Source organism: Lethenteron reissneri, chromosome 67 (genome assembly GCF_015708825.2).
Source record: "Lethenteron reissneri isolate LAM-NWPU_2019-01 chromosome 67, ASM1570882v1, whole genome shotgun sequence".
Lineage (NCBI taxonomy): Eukaryota > Metazoa > Chordata > Hyperoartia > Petromyzontiformes > Petromyzontidae > Lethenteron > Lethenteron reissneri.
Window position 1 is genome coordinate 4,918,227 of NC_083845.1, and position 12,741 is coordinate 4,930,967.

The 12,741-nt window shown below is 54.6% G+C and overlaps 1 protein-coding gene across 1 annotated transcript in view; it reads right to left on the bottom strand.

Moving 5' to 3' along the window:
• Positions 1–269: 269 nt before the first annotated feature.
• Positions 270–12,741, bottom strand: part of LOC133360116 (homeotic protein female sterile-like) — a 34,811-nt gene continuing 22,339 nt past the window's right edge. Inside the window, 4 exon segments of the mRNA XM_061578700.1 lie at positions 270–6,104; positions 7,114–7,232; positions 7,836–8,118; positions 8,707–8,860. Of these exon segments, the coding sequence (XP_061434684.1) occupies positions 5,519–6,104; positions 7,114–7,232; positions 7,836–8,118; positions 8,707–8,860 (1,142 nt within the window). The 3' untranslated portion in view covers positions 270–5,518.

Genomic DNA, 12,741 nt, shown 5'->3' on the forward strand with positions numbered 1-12,741 from the left:
TCACGAGCAACAAAGCTCCACAGTCGTGTAGAGGTTCATCTTCTTGGTTCTTTCGGTAAAGTCATCACGTAGAAGGGAAGTAATAAAATAATAAAACTAAAACATAATAAAATAATTCTCACGACGTTTCGGCCACAACGCAAGCAGCCGTCCTCAGGTGAAGACCAGGTCTGTCGGGGAGACGGCGAATGATCATTCAGACGCTGTCTCCCCGACAGACCTGTTCTTCACCTGAGGACGGCTGCTTGCGTTGTGGCCGAAACGTGAGAATTATTTAAGTTTGATTTTTATTATTTTATTACTTCCCTTCTACGTGATGACTTTACCGAAAGAACCAAGAAGATGAATCCCTGCAGTCACGAAAGCTTTAAATCGAAATTTAGTGTAGCGGTATTAATTGGCACTCCCCATGCTGTTAGCGGGAAGCTCCCCCTTCTCATCAACAGGGGGCGGAAGCGGCGTCACGCCAAGATCATGTCCCAAGGAGCCAAAGCCAATCCCTGGGAAAACAGATCCTGGGCAGAGGTCGCAACCGGGTACCCGATACCCGGCTACCCGTACCCGACCAGGTACGGGTACCCGTTTGCGACCCTGGTGCGGCCGGGTACGGGTAGACCGTGAGTCACTGGTGAGTAACCGTTTGTCACTCATTTCGGGTAGGGTACGGGTAGGGAACGGCTACCCTTACCCGGTCGGGTACGGGTACCCATTTGCGACCCTGGTGCGGCCGGGTACGGGTAAGGAATCAAAACCCGTTTGCGACCTCTGATCCTGGGACACATCCCCAAACCCCGGGAGGGTGGGATTAGGTGATGTCACCTTCCAGAAGGTTTTGGAAGGGACACGTGGCTAGGGCGGAGCAAGCCACGGACCTGTATATAAGCCGGACCTCTGACAGGTCCAGCTCAATCATCTCCACGCTGAAGATCAAAGACGGAGCTGAAGTTAGGACCATGGACTCCAAGCTCCACTGTCCTAAGGGCCGGAGCTCAGTGAGTCCAGCGGCCAAGACCTGGAGACCTTGGGACGGTCGGGTCAGTGGGCCTCAGAGCTAGAGTGGTCCCAGTGTTAAGCGGAAGTGTAGCCCGGAGGCCATACCTCCTCAGGTATCGGGTGAAAGGAGCCGTTACCCCTTTCTGTTAAGGACCTTGTATTCAGTTACAGTTAAATAAATAGTGTTGCCTCACATACGTTTTCCTCTGGTTCCTGACCCACGACAATAGTAACAACCTCGCTAAGCAACACCTCGCTTGGCGCAGTGTCGGCCCCAGATGCCCTGCACCAACCCGCTGACACCAATATTCACTCGGACACCTTCACTCAAGCCACCTCCGCTCAACAGTCGCCTTCTCCACTCGGGCACTTTCCTCACTTGCCAGTCAACTCCACTTCCCAGTTGCCTTCTCTACTCACCAGTCGCCTTCTTCACTTGCCCCGTCACCTTCTCCACTCAGGTACTCCTAACCAGTCACCTCAACTCTGGCACCTTCTTCACTTCTCAGTCACATTTTCCACTCAGGGACTTTCTTTACCAGTAACCACCTCAGGCACTTTCTTCACTTTCCAATCACCTTCTCCACTTGGCAGTCACCAACTCTGGCACTTTCTCAACTTGCCGGTCAACCTCCACTCCACTTCCCAGTTGCCTACTCCACTCAGGCACTTTCTTTACCAGTCACCACCTCAGGCACTTTCTTCACTTCTCAGTCACATTTTCCACGCAAGGACTCTCCACTTTCCAATCACCTTCTCTACTTGGCAGTCACCAACTCGGTCACTTTCTCATCTTGCCGGTCAACCTCCACTCCACTTCCCAGTTGCCTACTCCACTCAGGCACTTTCTTTACCAGTAACAACCTCAGGCACTTTCACTTCTCAGTCACATTTTCCACTCAGGGACTCTCCACTTTACAATCACCTCTACTTCCCAGTCACCTCCACTTCCCAGTTGCCTTCTCCACTCAGGCACTTTCTTTACCAGTCACCACCTCAGGCACTTTCTCCACTTCCCAATCACCGTCACCCATCACCACCCACGTCCACTGTAACATTGTAAACTAAGCCGCCGCACGGAGGCGCTCCCCTTCCACGCAGCGTTAACGCCTATCTAGACACGCAGGCAAATCCTCCATCCAATAATTAATCAGACTTCCCCCTCTTACAACTAAAATATATTAAATAAAACATTTTACACATCCCAGCAGCTGCACGGCCTTCCTCCTGGGTAGGCCTCGGCAAGGTAAGGTCATTTACCCTTTTTACCGGGTAATAGGGTAAAGATGTCGACATGCCAAGGGGTAAGGTAGAGGGTAGGGTAAAGGTAGCGCCAAGTATTACCCGGTAAATACCTTGTTTACCGCTCGCTAAAACTCCGTGGCGCAGTCTGTGACCTCCATTTAAAATTGGAATCATCGAGAGTATGCTATATGGATAAAGCGCTCTACCTAGCATTTACCTGTTATAAACCTCGCTCATTTGTAGTGCCCCCGTAATTGCCCTGTAATCGGGTAATTTGTATGGGTTAAGGGTAAAACGTAGGGTAAAGGTAGGCTCGTTGCTTTTGACCTTTTACCCTTACCTTGCTATAGGGTAAAAGGTAAGGGTAGAGTGATTGTATTGTGGTAAGGTAAAAGGTAGGGTAAAGGTAGGCTCGTTCTTACCTTACCTTGCCGAGGCCTACTCCTGGGAGCAGCAGCATAATTTCGGCGTTAGTTCAAAGTGAGCACCAACTCCCCGGGAGCGGATTAAAGATTCAACGTTTCGTCAGCAGAGCCGGGCTTTCGCTTTAACCAATTACCGGCGTGTTTCCACGCGTTTATCGGCAAAGGGTCCTCTCTGTGCGGCTGATTAGGTGTGTATAAAAAGTCTTAGTGTTTTGTTTTACTTCACAATACGAATGCGTCAGAGAGCAGCAGGGTTACATGTACAGGGACTCATCTACTCAAGAACATCGACTTACGAACGTATGTCCAGTTGCGAGTTCGGACCGAGAGTTGTAAGTTCAACCGCCACGCAATCGATGGTGGTGGTGGCATCTGCAGAATGCGAAGAAGCAGTGCATCTACATCTGCAGAACGTGAAGAACCAGTGGCATCTACATCTGCAGAACGTTGAGAACCAGTGGCATCTACATCTGCAGAACGTGAAGAACCAGTGGCATCTACATCTGCAGAACGTTGAGAACCAGTGGCATCTACATCTGCAGAACGTGAAGAACCATTGGCATCTACATCTGCAGAACGTGAAGAACCAGTGACATCTACATCTGCAAAACGTTAAGAACCAGTGGCATCTATATCTGCAGAACGTGAAGAACCAGTGACATCTACATCTGCAAAACGTTAAGAACCAGTGGTATCTACATCTGCAGAACGTGAAGAACCAGTGGCATCTACATCTGCAGAACGTGAAGAACCAGTGGCATCTACATCTGCAGAACGTTGAGAACCAGTGGCATCTACATCTGCAGAACGTGAAGAACCATTGGCATCTACATCTGCAGAACGTGAAGAACCAGTGACATCTACATCTGCAAAACGTTAAGAACCAGTGGCATCTATATCTGCAGAACGTGAAGAACCAGTGACATCTACATCTGCAAAACGTTAAGAACCAGTGGTATCTACATCTGCAGAACGTGAAGAACCGGTGGAATCTACATCTACAGGAGATGATAAAAGTTTAAAGCCATTCCCCGTGTTTAGTGTACATGCTGTAACACATGTTTGGAATGGACAGGAGTAAAGCTGGAATAACGAACATATCGACTTACAAACAGACCTCTGGAACCTAACTTGTTCCTAAATAGAGGAGTCCCTGTACAACTACAAGACCATTGTTGAGAATAATTCGAGACGGGCAAAGTTAGATTTCTTGTACGTATAGTAGAGGAAAACGAGAAGCCGCGTATGAATGTGGTGTTTGACATGAGTTCCATGGGCAATGTTAATGATCGGATGCTACTGGGAGGCAGTTGAGTGCATGTCATGGACAGAGCTCAACGGAAGGAAGCCAAGATAGCCAACCTCTTCGAGAAAGAACCATTGCCCATAGACTAACATTGCCCATAGACTAACATTACCCATAGACTAACATTGCCCATAGATTAACATTGCCCATAGACTAACATTGCCCATAGACTAACATTACCCATAGACTAACATTACCCATAGACTAACATTACCCATAGACTAACATTGCCCATAGACTAACATTACCCATAGACTAACATTGCCCATAGATTAACATTGCCCATAGACTAACATTACCCATAGACTAACATTGCCCATAGATTAACATTGCCCATAGACTAACACTGCCCATAGACTAACATTACCCATAGACTAACATTGCCCATAGACTAACATTGCCCATAGACTAACATTACCCATAGACTAACATTGCCCATAGATTAACATTGCCCATAGACTAACATTACCCATAGACTAACATTGCCCATAGACTAACATTGCCCATAGACAACCATTACCCATAGACTAACACTGCCCATAGACTAACATTGCCCATAGACTGACATTACCCATAGACTAACATTGCCCATAGACTAACTAACATTACCCATAGACTAACATTACCCATAGACTAACATTGCCCATAGACTAACATTGCCCATAGACAACCATTACCCACAGACTGACATTGCCCATAGACTAACTAACATTGCCCATCGACTAACATTGCCCATAGACTAAAATTGCCCATAGACTAAAATTGCCCATAGACTAACATTGCCCATCGACTAACATTGCCCATAGACTAAAATTGCCCATCGACTAACATTGCCCATAGACTAACATTGCCCATAGACTAAAATTGCCTATAGACTAACATTGCCCATAGACTAAAATTGCCCATAGACTAACATTGCCCATAGACTAAAATTGCCCATAGACTAAAATTGCCCATAGACTAACATTGCCCATAGACTAAAATTGCCCATAGACTAACATTACCCATAGACTAACATTGCCCATAGACTAACATTGCCCATAGACAACCATTACCCACAGACTGACATTGCCCATAGACTAACTAACATTGCCCATCGACTAACATTGCCCATAGACTAAAATTGCCCATAGACTAAAATTGCCCATAGACTAACATTGCCCATCGACTAACATTGCCCGTAGACTAACACGGCCCGTAAACTAACATTGCCCATAGACTAACATTGCCCATAGACTAACATTGCCCATAGACTGACATTGCCCATAGACTAACATTGCCCATAGACTAACATTGCCCATAGACTAACACGGCCTGTAAACTAACATTGCCCACAGACTGACATTACTCAGACTAATATCCGTAGACAAATATCACGGCCACGTGGCGACCCCGAGGTCGGTGGACGCTCGGCAACACGACCACGCTCTGGCCCACGTGGCCTCGCGTGTCCCCACCCAGCACGCTCACCAGCCACTCCGTCCGGCCGCGTTCCACAACAAGGGGGCGGCCCAGCCGGTTGGCGGTTAGCGGGAGGGGGGGGGCGGCATCAGCGCATGGGGCTCTCCTCGGGCTCCCCGGCAGAATCGCGCCGGTCCGGCACCCCGGAGTCGTCCGAGAGGCTGGCCGCGAGCTCCTCCTCCGACAGGCTGATGTGCAGGCGTGTGCGCGGCGGGGACGGCGACGAGAAGAGGCTGGTGCTCAGCTCGGGCCTGCTAGGCGAGGCCAGGCCCGTGGCCCACAACGCCGCCGCCGCCGGCGACGCCGCCGCCGGCCCCTCGCGGTCGCTCCCGGCCTGCGCCACGCTGCCCTCGGCCTTCCCCGCGAGCCACAGGCCGAGGACGCTGTCCTCGAAGAGCTCCCAGGAGGCGCGCGACGGCGGCGCCGGCGGCGGCGCAAGCGTCACGGAGAAGGCGTCGGTCGTCAGCTCGGCGAGCGAGGAGCCGGACGCGAGGTCGGGGAGCGTGGGGAGGGACCACTCGTGGCCGCCGGCGGGAGGGGTCGTCGTGTCGCTGGCCGGGAGGTGCGGGGAGCCGTGGCCAGGACTGGGGACGCAGGACTTGCCCCTCCCTCCACCCCAGCCAGGGGGTGGTGATGGCTGAGGAGGGGTGAACTGTTGGTGGGGCTCCTGGGTCCTGCAGCGTCAGACACAGGGAACGCACGCACGTGTACGCACGTGTATGCATGTGTACGCACGCACCTGTGTACGCACGTACCTGTGTACGCACGCACGTGTATGCATGTGTACACCTGTGTACGCACGTACCTGTGTACGCACGCACGTGTACGCACGCACGTGTACGCACCGCACGTGTACGCATGTGTACACCTGTGTACGCACGCACGTGTACGCACGCACGTGTACGCACGCACGTGTACGCATGTGTACACCTGTGTACGCACGTACCTGTGTACGCACGTACCTGTGTACGCACGCACCTGTGTACGCACGTGTACGCACGCACGTGTACGCACGCACGTGTACGCACGCACGTGTACGCGTGGGTGTGCACGCCCGGTTTAGTGGTGGGCACCGCTAAACCGGGCACCGCTTCCAGAATCGGTCAGAGCCGTAAAAGTGTACCTCGCCCGGCACCAGCGGTAATCTCTCCCGTCGTGAACGCACCGATTGGCAGACGGCACGGCGGCAGCCCCGAGGCCAAACAACGTAACGGGGAAGTAAACGTTAAAGGCGCGGCCCCGCAAGCGCTCGTTCAAACCACGCTGACCAGATGTTGTTTTATACTCTTAGGTGTTTTCGGTAAAGTCACGTGACTTTACCGGAAAAAAACCCAAGAGTATGAATCCTTGCAGTCACGAAAGCTTCAAATCTCGAATTAGATGTTTTTTTTGGTTTACGTTGTCGTCCTTCTCACGCACCTCCGATTAGCACGGTTGGCTACGTACGGCGCGAATCAAGTTCAACAAACGTACATACATAAGTGTCAGAAGCGGTGGGCGAGCCCTCACTTTGACCCCCACCGCCGCTACCACATTTCTATCCATTTCCCGCTCCGCTCATCGTTCGCGCAGACCGCGTCGCCCCTCCAGGCGACGTCCGACCCTCCCAGCCGCTCCTAGAGAGAGGGGGGCAGCGGGCCACCCACCGCAGAGGTGGGGGGGGGTCTGGGGGGGGGGTCTCACCTGCTCTCCGCCGTGTCCTCACCCTCCACGCCGCCCTCCCCGCCGCGACTTCCCACGTTCCCGTGGGGGGCCCAGAGGTCGAGCAGGCTGCCGTACGCGTGGCCATGCACCAGGCGTACCTGCGACACGCGTACAGGTGCACGCAGAGGCAACGATTCACCCGTATAGCCTTCACAGACCTGCTGGGGCAAGTCCTGCGAGAGGGTAGCACCTACGAAGGCCGGCACAGCCCACAAGGGGACCATCACCACGCCCGACCGCCTCTGTCTCCCCAGTGGCGATGTTTACACACCGCATCAGGCACTCGTTTGAGGCCGAGTCGACCTAGGGAAGTTCCAGGACCGGTTCAGATAATTGTCACCAGTGTTAGCCGTGAGCGGGAATTGGAGTCACCTGGTTCACGCTAACCGCTACAAAGACGAAGATCACCTGTACAGCATTAAAATACTTTTTGGGCAAGTGCCGTTAGTGAGCACCTACGAAGGCCGGAAGCACACGAGGGGGTGGGTGGCCAGCACCACGCCCGACCGCCTTTGTCTCCCCAGTGTGGATGTTTACACATCGCACCAGGTACTCATTTGATGCCGAGTCGACCAAGGGAGGCCCACTGGTGTTGGTAGCCGTGAGCGGGAATCGAACTCGGGTCTACTGGGTTCGTCGCGCAGTGTGTGTGCTCACAAATGTGTGTGCCTACCTGTGGTGCAACGAGTGTGCGCGCTCACCTGTGGCGGGGTGTGCGTGCCGCACGGGGTGGAGGTCACGGGGCACGGGGTGGAGGTCACGGGGCACGGGGTGGAGGTCACGGGGCACGGGGTGGAGGTCACGGGGCACGGGGTGGAGGTCACGGGGCATGGCGGAGCGGCGTCGTGCACTGCCGCGTCTCCCGCGGGCCCCAGGGTCGCGTGCGTGTGCGCGTTTTCAAAGATCTCCTCACCTGATACACCCCCGCAGCCAGACACACGTACACAAGAAAGACAAAGATCATCCCCGTGTAGCACATACAGACTGTCCCCGGGGCAAGTGCTGTTAGCGATGAGCACCTATGAAGGCCAACACATGAAGGGGATGGGGTGGCCAGCACCACGCCCGGCCGCCTTTGTCTCGCTGGTGGCGATGTTGATGCACTGCACCAGATACTGATACGAGGCCGAGCAGGCCGAGAGGAAGCCTAGGAACGGTTCAGATAATCGTCACTGGTGTCGGTGGCCGGGAGCGGGAATGGAACTTGGTTCGCTAGGCTCGTACCACGTTACGCCAACCAATGCACGACCGTTTCCCCACTCACCCACCCACCCACTCACTCACCCACCCACTCACTCACCCACTCACTCACTCACCCACTCACTCACTCACCCACTCACTCACCCACTCACCCACCCACTCATTCACTCACCCACCCACTCATTCACTCACCCACCCACCCACCCACTCACTCACCCACCCACCCACCCACTCACTCACTCACCCACCCACTCACTCACCCACCACACTGCAGGTCACCTCACGCCTTTCTTTCTGCAAAGCTCCACTTTGGTATTTCTCCCCAGCCACTCACAATAAACAACCTTGCTCCATTCAAGACTACTATGATACTCGTGCTGTATGTTTTGTTGCTGTGCTCTTGGCGTTTTGGGGACTTTGGTGCCGAGAAGCTGCCTCCTGTCTCCCCGGGGGGGTCCCATCCTCTTCTCGAGGCAGCTGCCGTTCCCCTGGCGAATCTCCAATTCTCCCGGGGACACTGAAGGCCCTGGTTGTTTTACAAGTCGCGTACATTTTTATAAACAACAATAACAATATTAATCCAACACTTATTCTCGTGTAGCTCCCCCCCCCCCCCCCCCCCGCACATTTACACTTTCTGCTTCTTCCAGCTATGTGATACGTCCCGATGTTTTGCACCTCAGGAGGTGTCTAACAGTAAATGTGCATTGTTGGACAAAAAATGCTTGTTAATTGGGCACAGGCCCAGTGCCACCCCCTATCTGACACAGGCTTCACCCAGGCCCAGTGCCACCCCCTATCTGACACAGGCCTCACTCAGGCCCAGTGCCACCCCCTATCTGACACAGGCTTCACCCAGGCCCAGTGCCACCCCCTATCTGACACAGGCCTCATCCAGGCCCAGTGCCACCCCCTATCTGGCACAGGCCTCACCCAGGCCCAGTGCCACGCCCTTGACAAGGCCTCATCCAGGCCCAGTGCCACCCACTTTGACACAGGCCTCACCCAGGCCTAGTGCCACCCCCTGACAAGGCCTCATCCAGGCCTAGTGCCACCCCCTATTTGTCACAGGCCTCACCCAGGCCCAGTGCCACCCCATGTCTGACACAGGCCTCAACCAGGCCCAGTGCCACCCCCTGACAAGGCCTCACCTAGGCCCAGTGCCACCCCCTATCTGGCACAAGCCTCATCCAGGCCCAGTGCGAGGCCCAGTGCGACCCCCTGACACAGGCCTCGCCCAGGCCCAGTGCCATCGCCTATCTGACACAGGTCTCACCCAGGCCCAGTGCCACCCCCTATCTGACACAGGCCTCAACCAGGCCCAGGGCCACCCCCTATCTGACACAGGCCTCACCCAGGCCCAGGGCCACCCCCTATCTGACACAGGCCTCAACCAGGCCCAGGGCCACCCCTTATCTGACACAGGCCTCATCCAGGCCTAGTGCCACCCCCTATCTGACACAGGCTTCACCCAGGCCCAGTGCCACTCCCTATCTGACAAGGCCTCACTCAGGCCCAGTGCCACCCCCTATCTGACACAGGCCTCACCCAGGCCTAGTGCCACTCCCTATCTGACACAGGCCTCACCCAGGCCCAGGGCCACCCCCTATCTGACACAGGCCTCACCCAGGCCCAGGGCCACCCCCTATCTGACACAGGCCTCACCCAGGCCCAGTGCCACCCCCTATTCGACGCAGTCCTCACCCAGGCCCAGTGCCACCCCCTATCTGACACAGGCCTCACCCAGGCCCAGTGCCACCCCCTGACACAGGCTTCACCCAGGCCTAGTGCGACCCCCTATCTGACACAGGCCTCAACCAGGCCCAGTGCCACCCCCTGACACAGGCCTCAACCAGGCCTCGTTCCACCCCCTATTCGACACAGGCCTCAACCAAGCCCAGTGCCACCCCCTATTCGACACAAAGCTTCACCCAGTGCCACTCCCTATTTCACACAGGCCTCACCCACGCCCAGTGCCACCCAACACCGGCCTCACCTATGAAACTGCTACCTCCTTACCAGGCTCAATCCTAAGCTAGGGGTTAGTGTGTTTAACGCGTAGGAGGCTTTCGCCACCAATATTATTCATAATAAAGGTGTTTTGGGTTAGATCGCGTGAATATAAATGTTGTGTTGTAGTCCTCCACCACCCGACACAGCCAGTAAGGTCTGTCACCTAAACAAAACGTGCCAATTAGTTACTACTTCCGCCCACCGGTGTGTTGGAGAGTAAATCCACAACATTTACAATTTGAGTACGTCGTTCGCTGGTAATTTTGTTTACATGACAAACCTTATGCCGGGTGGTGGAGGGTTACGACACATTTATACTTACACGATCTAACCCAAAAGCCCTTATGAGGGGGTTAGTGTGTTGATTGGCAGGATGAGCAGAGTATAGGTGAGAAGTTGAGCAGAGTATAGGAGCGAGGCCTCGTAGAAGTTACTGCTGCTACTGCTGCTGTTTGTTAGCGAGGGCACAGTGCAGCAAGAGAGCACACGAACAAGAGAGTCCAGGCAGGGAGATGAAACAAAAGTGCAGGAAGCTGAAGGTGGAGAGCGAGAGAGAGCGAGAAAGGTTTATTCCACAGGATCGGCAGAAGCGTAACACAGCACGGCAAGGGACACGCCGAGGAGCGCGACGACGCTCGCGAGCTCCCAGCCGGCGCGCGGAGCGAAACGTCGGACAACATGCCGAACGGCTCCGTCCCGAAAGCGCGTCGGAGGGAGTAGCAACAGCGGCGGCAGCAGCAGCACCAACCACGACGACAAAAAATGTCCGCGCGGGTCGCGAGCAGCAATTTCTCTCGCGAGACAACCGAATCGGAGCGATGCGACTGCGAAAACTCAACAGCACGCACAACATCGCGGCCACTGGTGGGCTAAAACGTCTCGCGCGATCCCGCTACAAGCAACGTGTAACAACTTGACGACAAGACGTCGATGTCTCGCGCGCACGAGATTTCACGCGTGCGTCGCTTAGGTTATGGGAATCGATGCGAGTTAGAGAATCCACGGATCAATGTACCTCACTCCTGCTCGCACGCACAAGACAAAGATCCCCTTCCCCCTATAGCCCACACAGACTGTCCGGGGCAAGTGCTGTTCGTGAACAGCGCCTATAGAGGTCGGCACAGCACACGAGAAGGTGGTGGGTGGCTAGTACCGTGCCCACGTCGCCTTGGTCATCCCAGCGCTGATATTTACACACCGCACCAAAGTACTCATTTTAACGTTGAGTCCGCCTAGGGGAGGCCCAGGACTGGTTCAGATAGTCGCCATTGGGTGTTGGTGGCTGCGAGCGGGAATTAAACTCGGGTTGCCGGAATCGTAGAGCAGCGGTTTTAGCTCACAGCTGCGCCACCGCTCCCCACCACACAAACACAGATGCTATTGCACGCACTCGCCCGCTTGCCCGCTCACAAACTCACTGTGCGGTGTGGCCAGCCCCGTGCCCGCCTGCCCGCCCGCCTTTGTCTCACCAAGCGCTGATGCTTTATACGCACCGCACCAGGTACACATTTAAGGCCAAGTCACCTAGGGGAGGCGCGGGACCGGTGGTTCAGATATTCGTCGCCGTTGTTGGCCGCGAGCTTGAATCGAACTCGGGTCTTTTGTCAATTACAATCAATCCCAGTGCGCTTCGAGCCTCGCGTCACGAGATGCAGGCGACTCTGTCTGGACCCGTGGCAGAGAGCAGTGCACCACCCTGTGGTGACGTGACTGCTGCCAAGCTCACGTCCACGGGCATCTCAATCTGGAAGGTCGCGAGTTGACGCCCCCCGATTGAGGTTGGGGTCGACTCCGCGCCATCATCATCTCTCCCTCCGGTGCAGATAAAACTAGCAACGCGTTGCGGTGAAATCAACAGTGGCCGTCCGATGGATAGACTCGTCCCTGTCATAGGAATGTGGTATTTTGGCCCCTGGCCCTGCAGGGGTGTAAACAGGAGGTGAGCAGCAATGCCTCAATGCTCGTGCGAGCATCAGGAACTTTGGTGAGGGGCTTGATTTTGATCCCCACGCTCGGGGGAAATCTCTGGAGCTTTGTCATTAAAACCGACAAATTAATAACTTTCAGTCAATGGTGGCCACGCTGAGCACGCGAACTCGCTACACTCGAGAACCCGGTCTCATCGCAGCTCAGTCTGACCGAGTCTATGGGTCTCCATATTATTGAGTCTATGGGTCTCTGTGCAAGTCTATGGGTCTCTGTGTGAGTCTATGGGTCTCTGCGCGAGTCTAATGGGTCTCTGTGTGAGTCTCTTGGTCTCTGTGTGAGTCTATGGGTCTCTGGGTGAGTCTATGGGTCTCTGTGTGAGTCTATGGGTCTCTGTGTGAGTCTGTGGGTCTCTGTGTGAGTCTGTGGGTCTCTGTGTGAGTCTGTGGGTCTCTGTGTGAGTCCGTG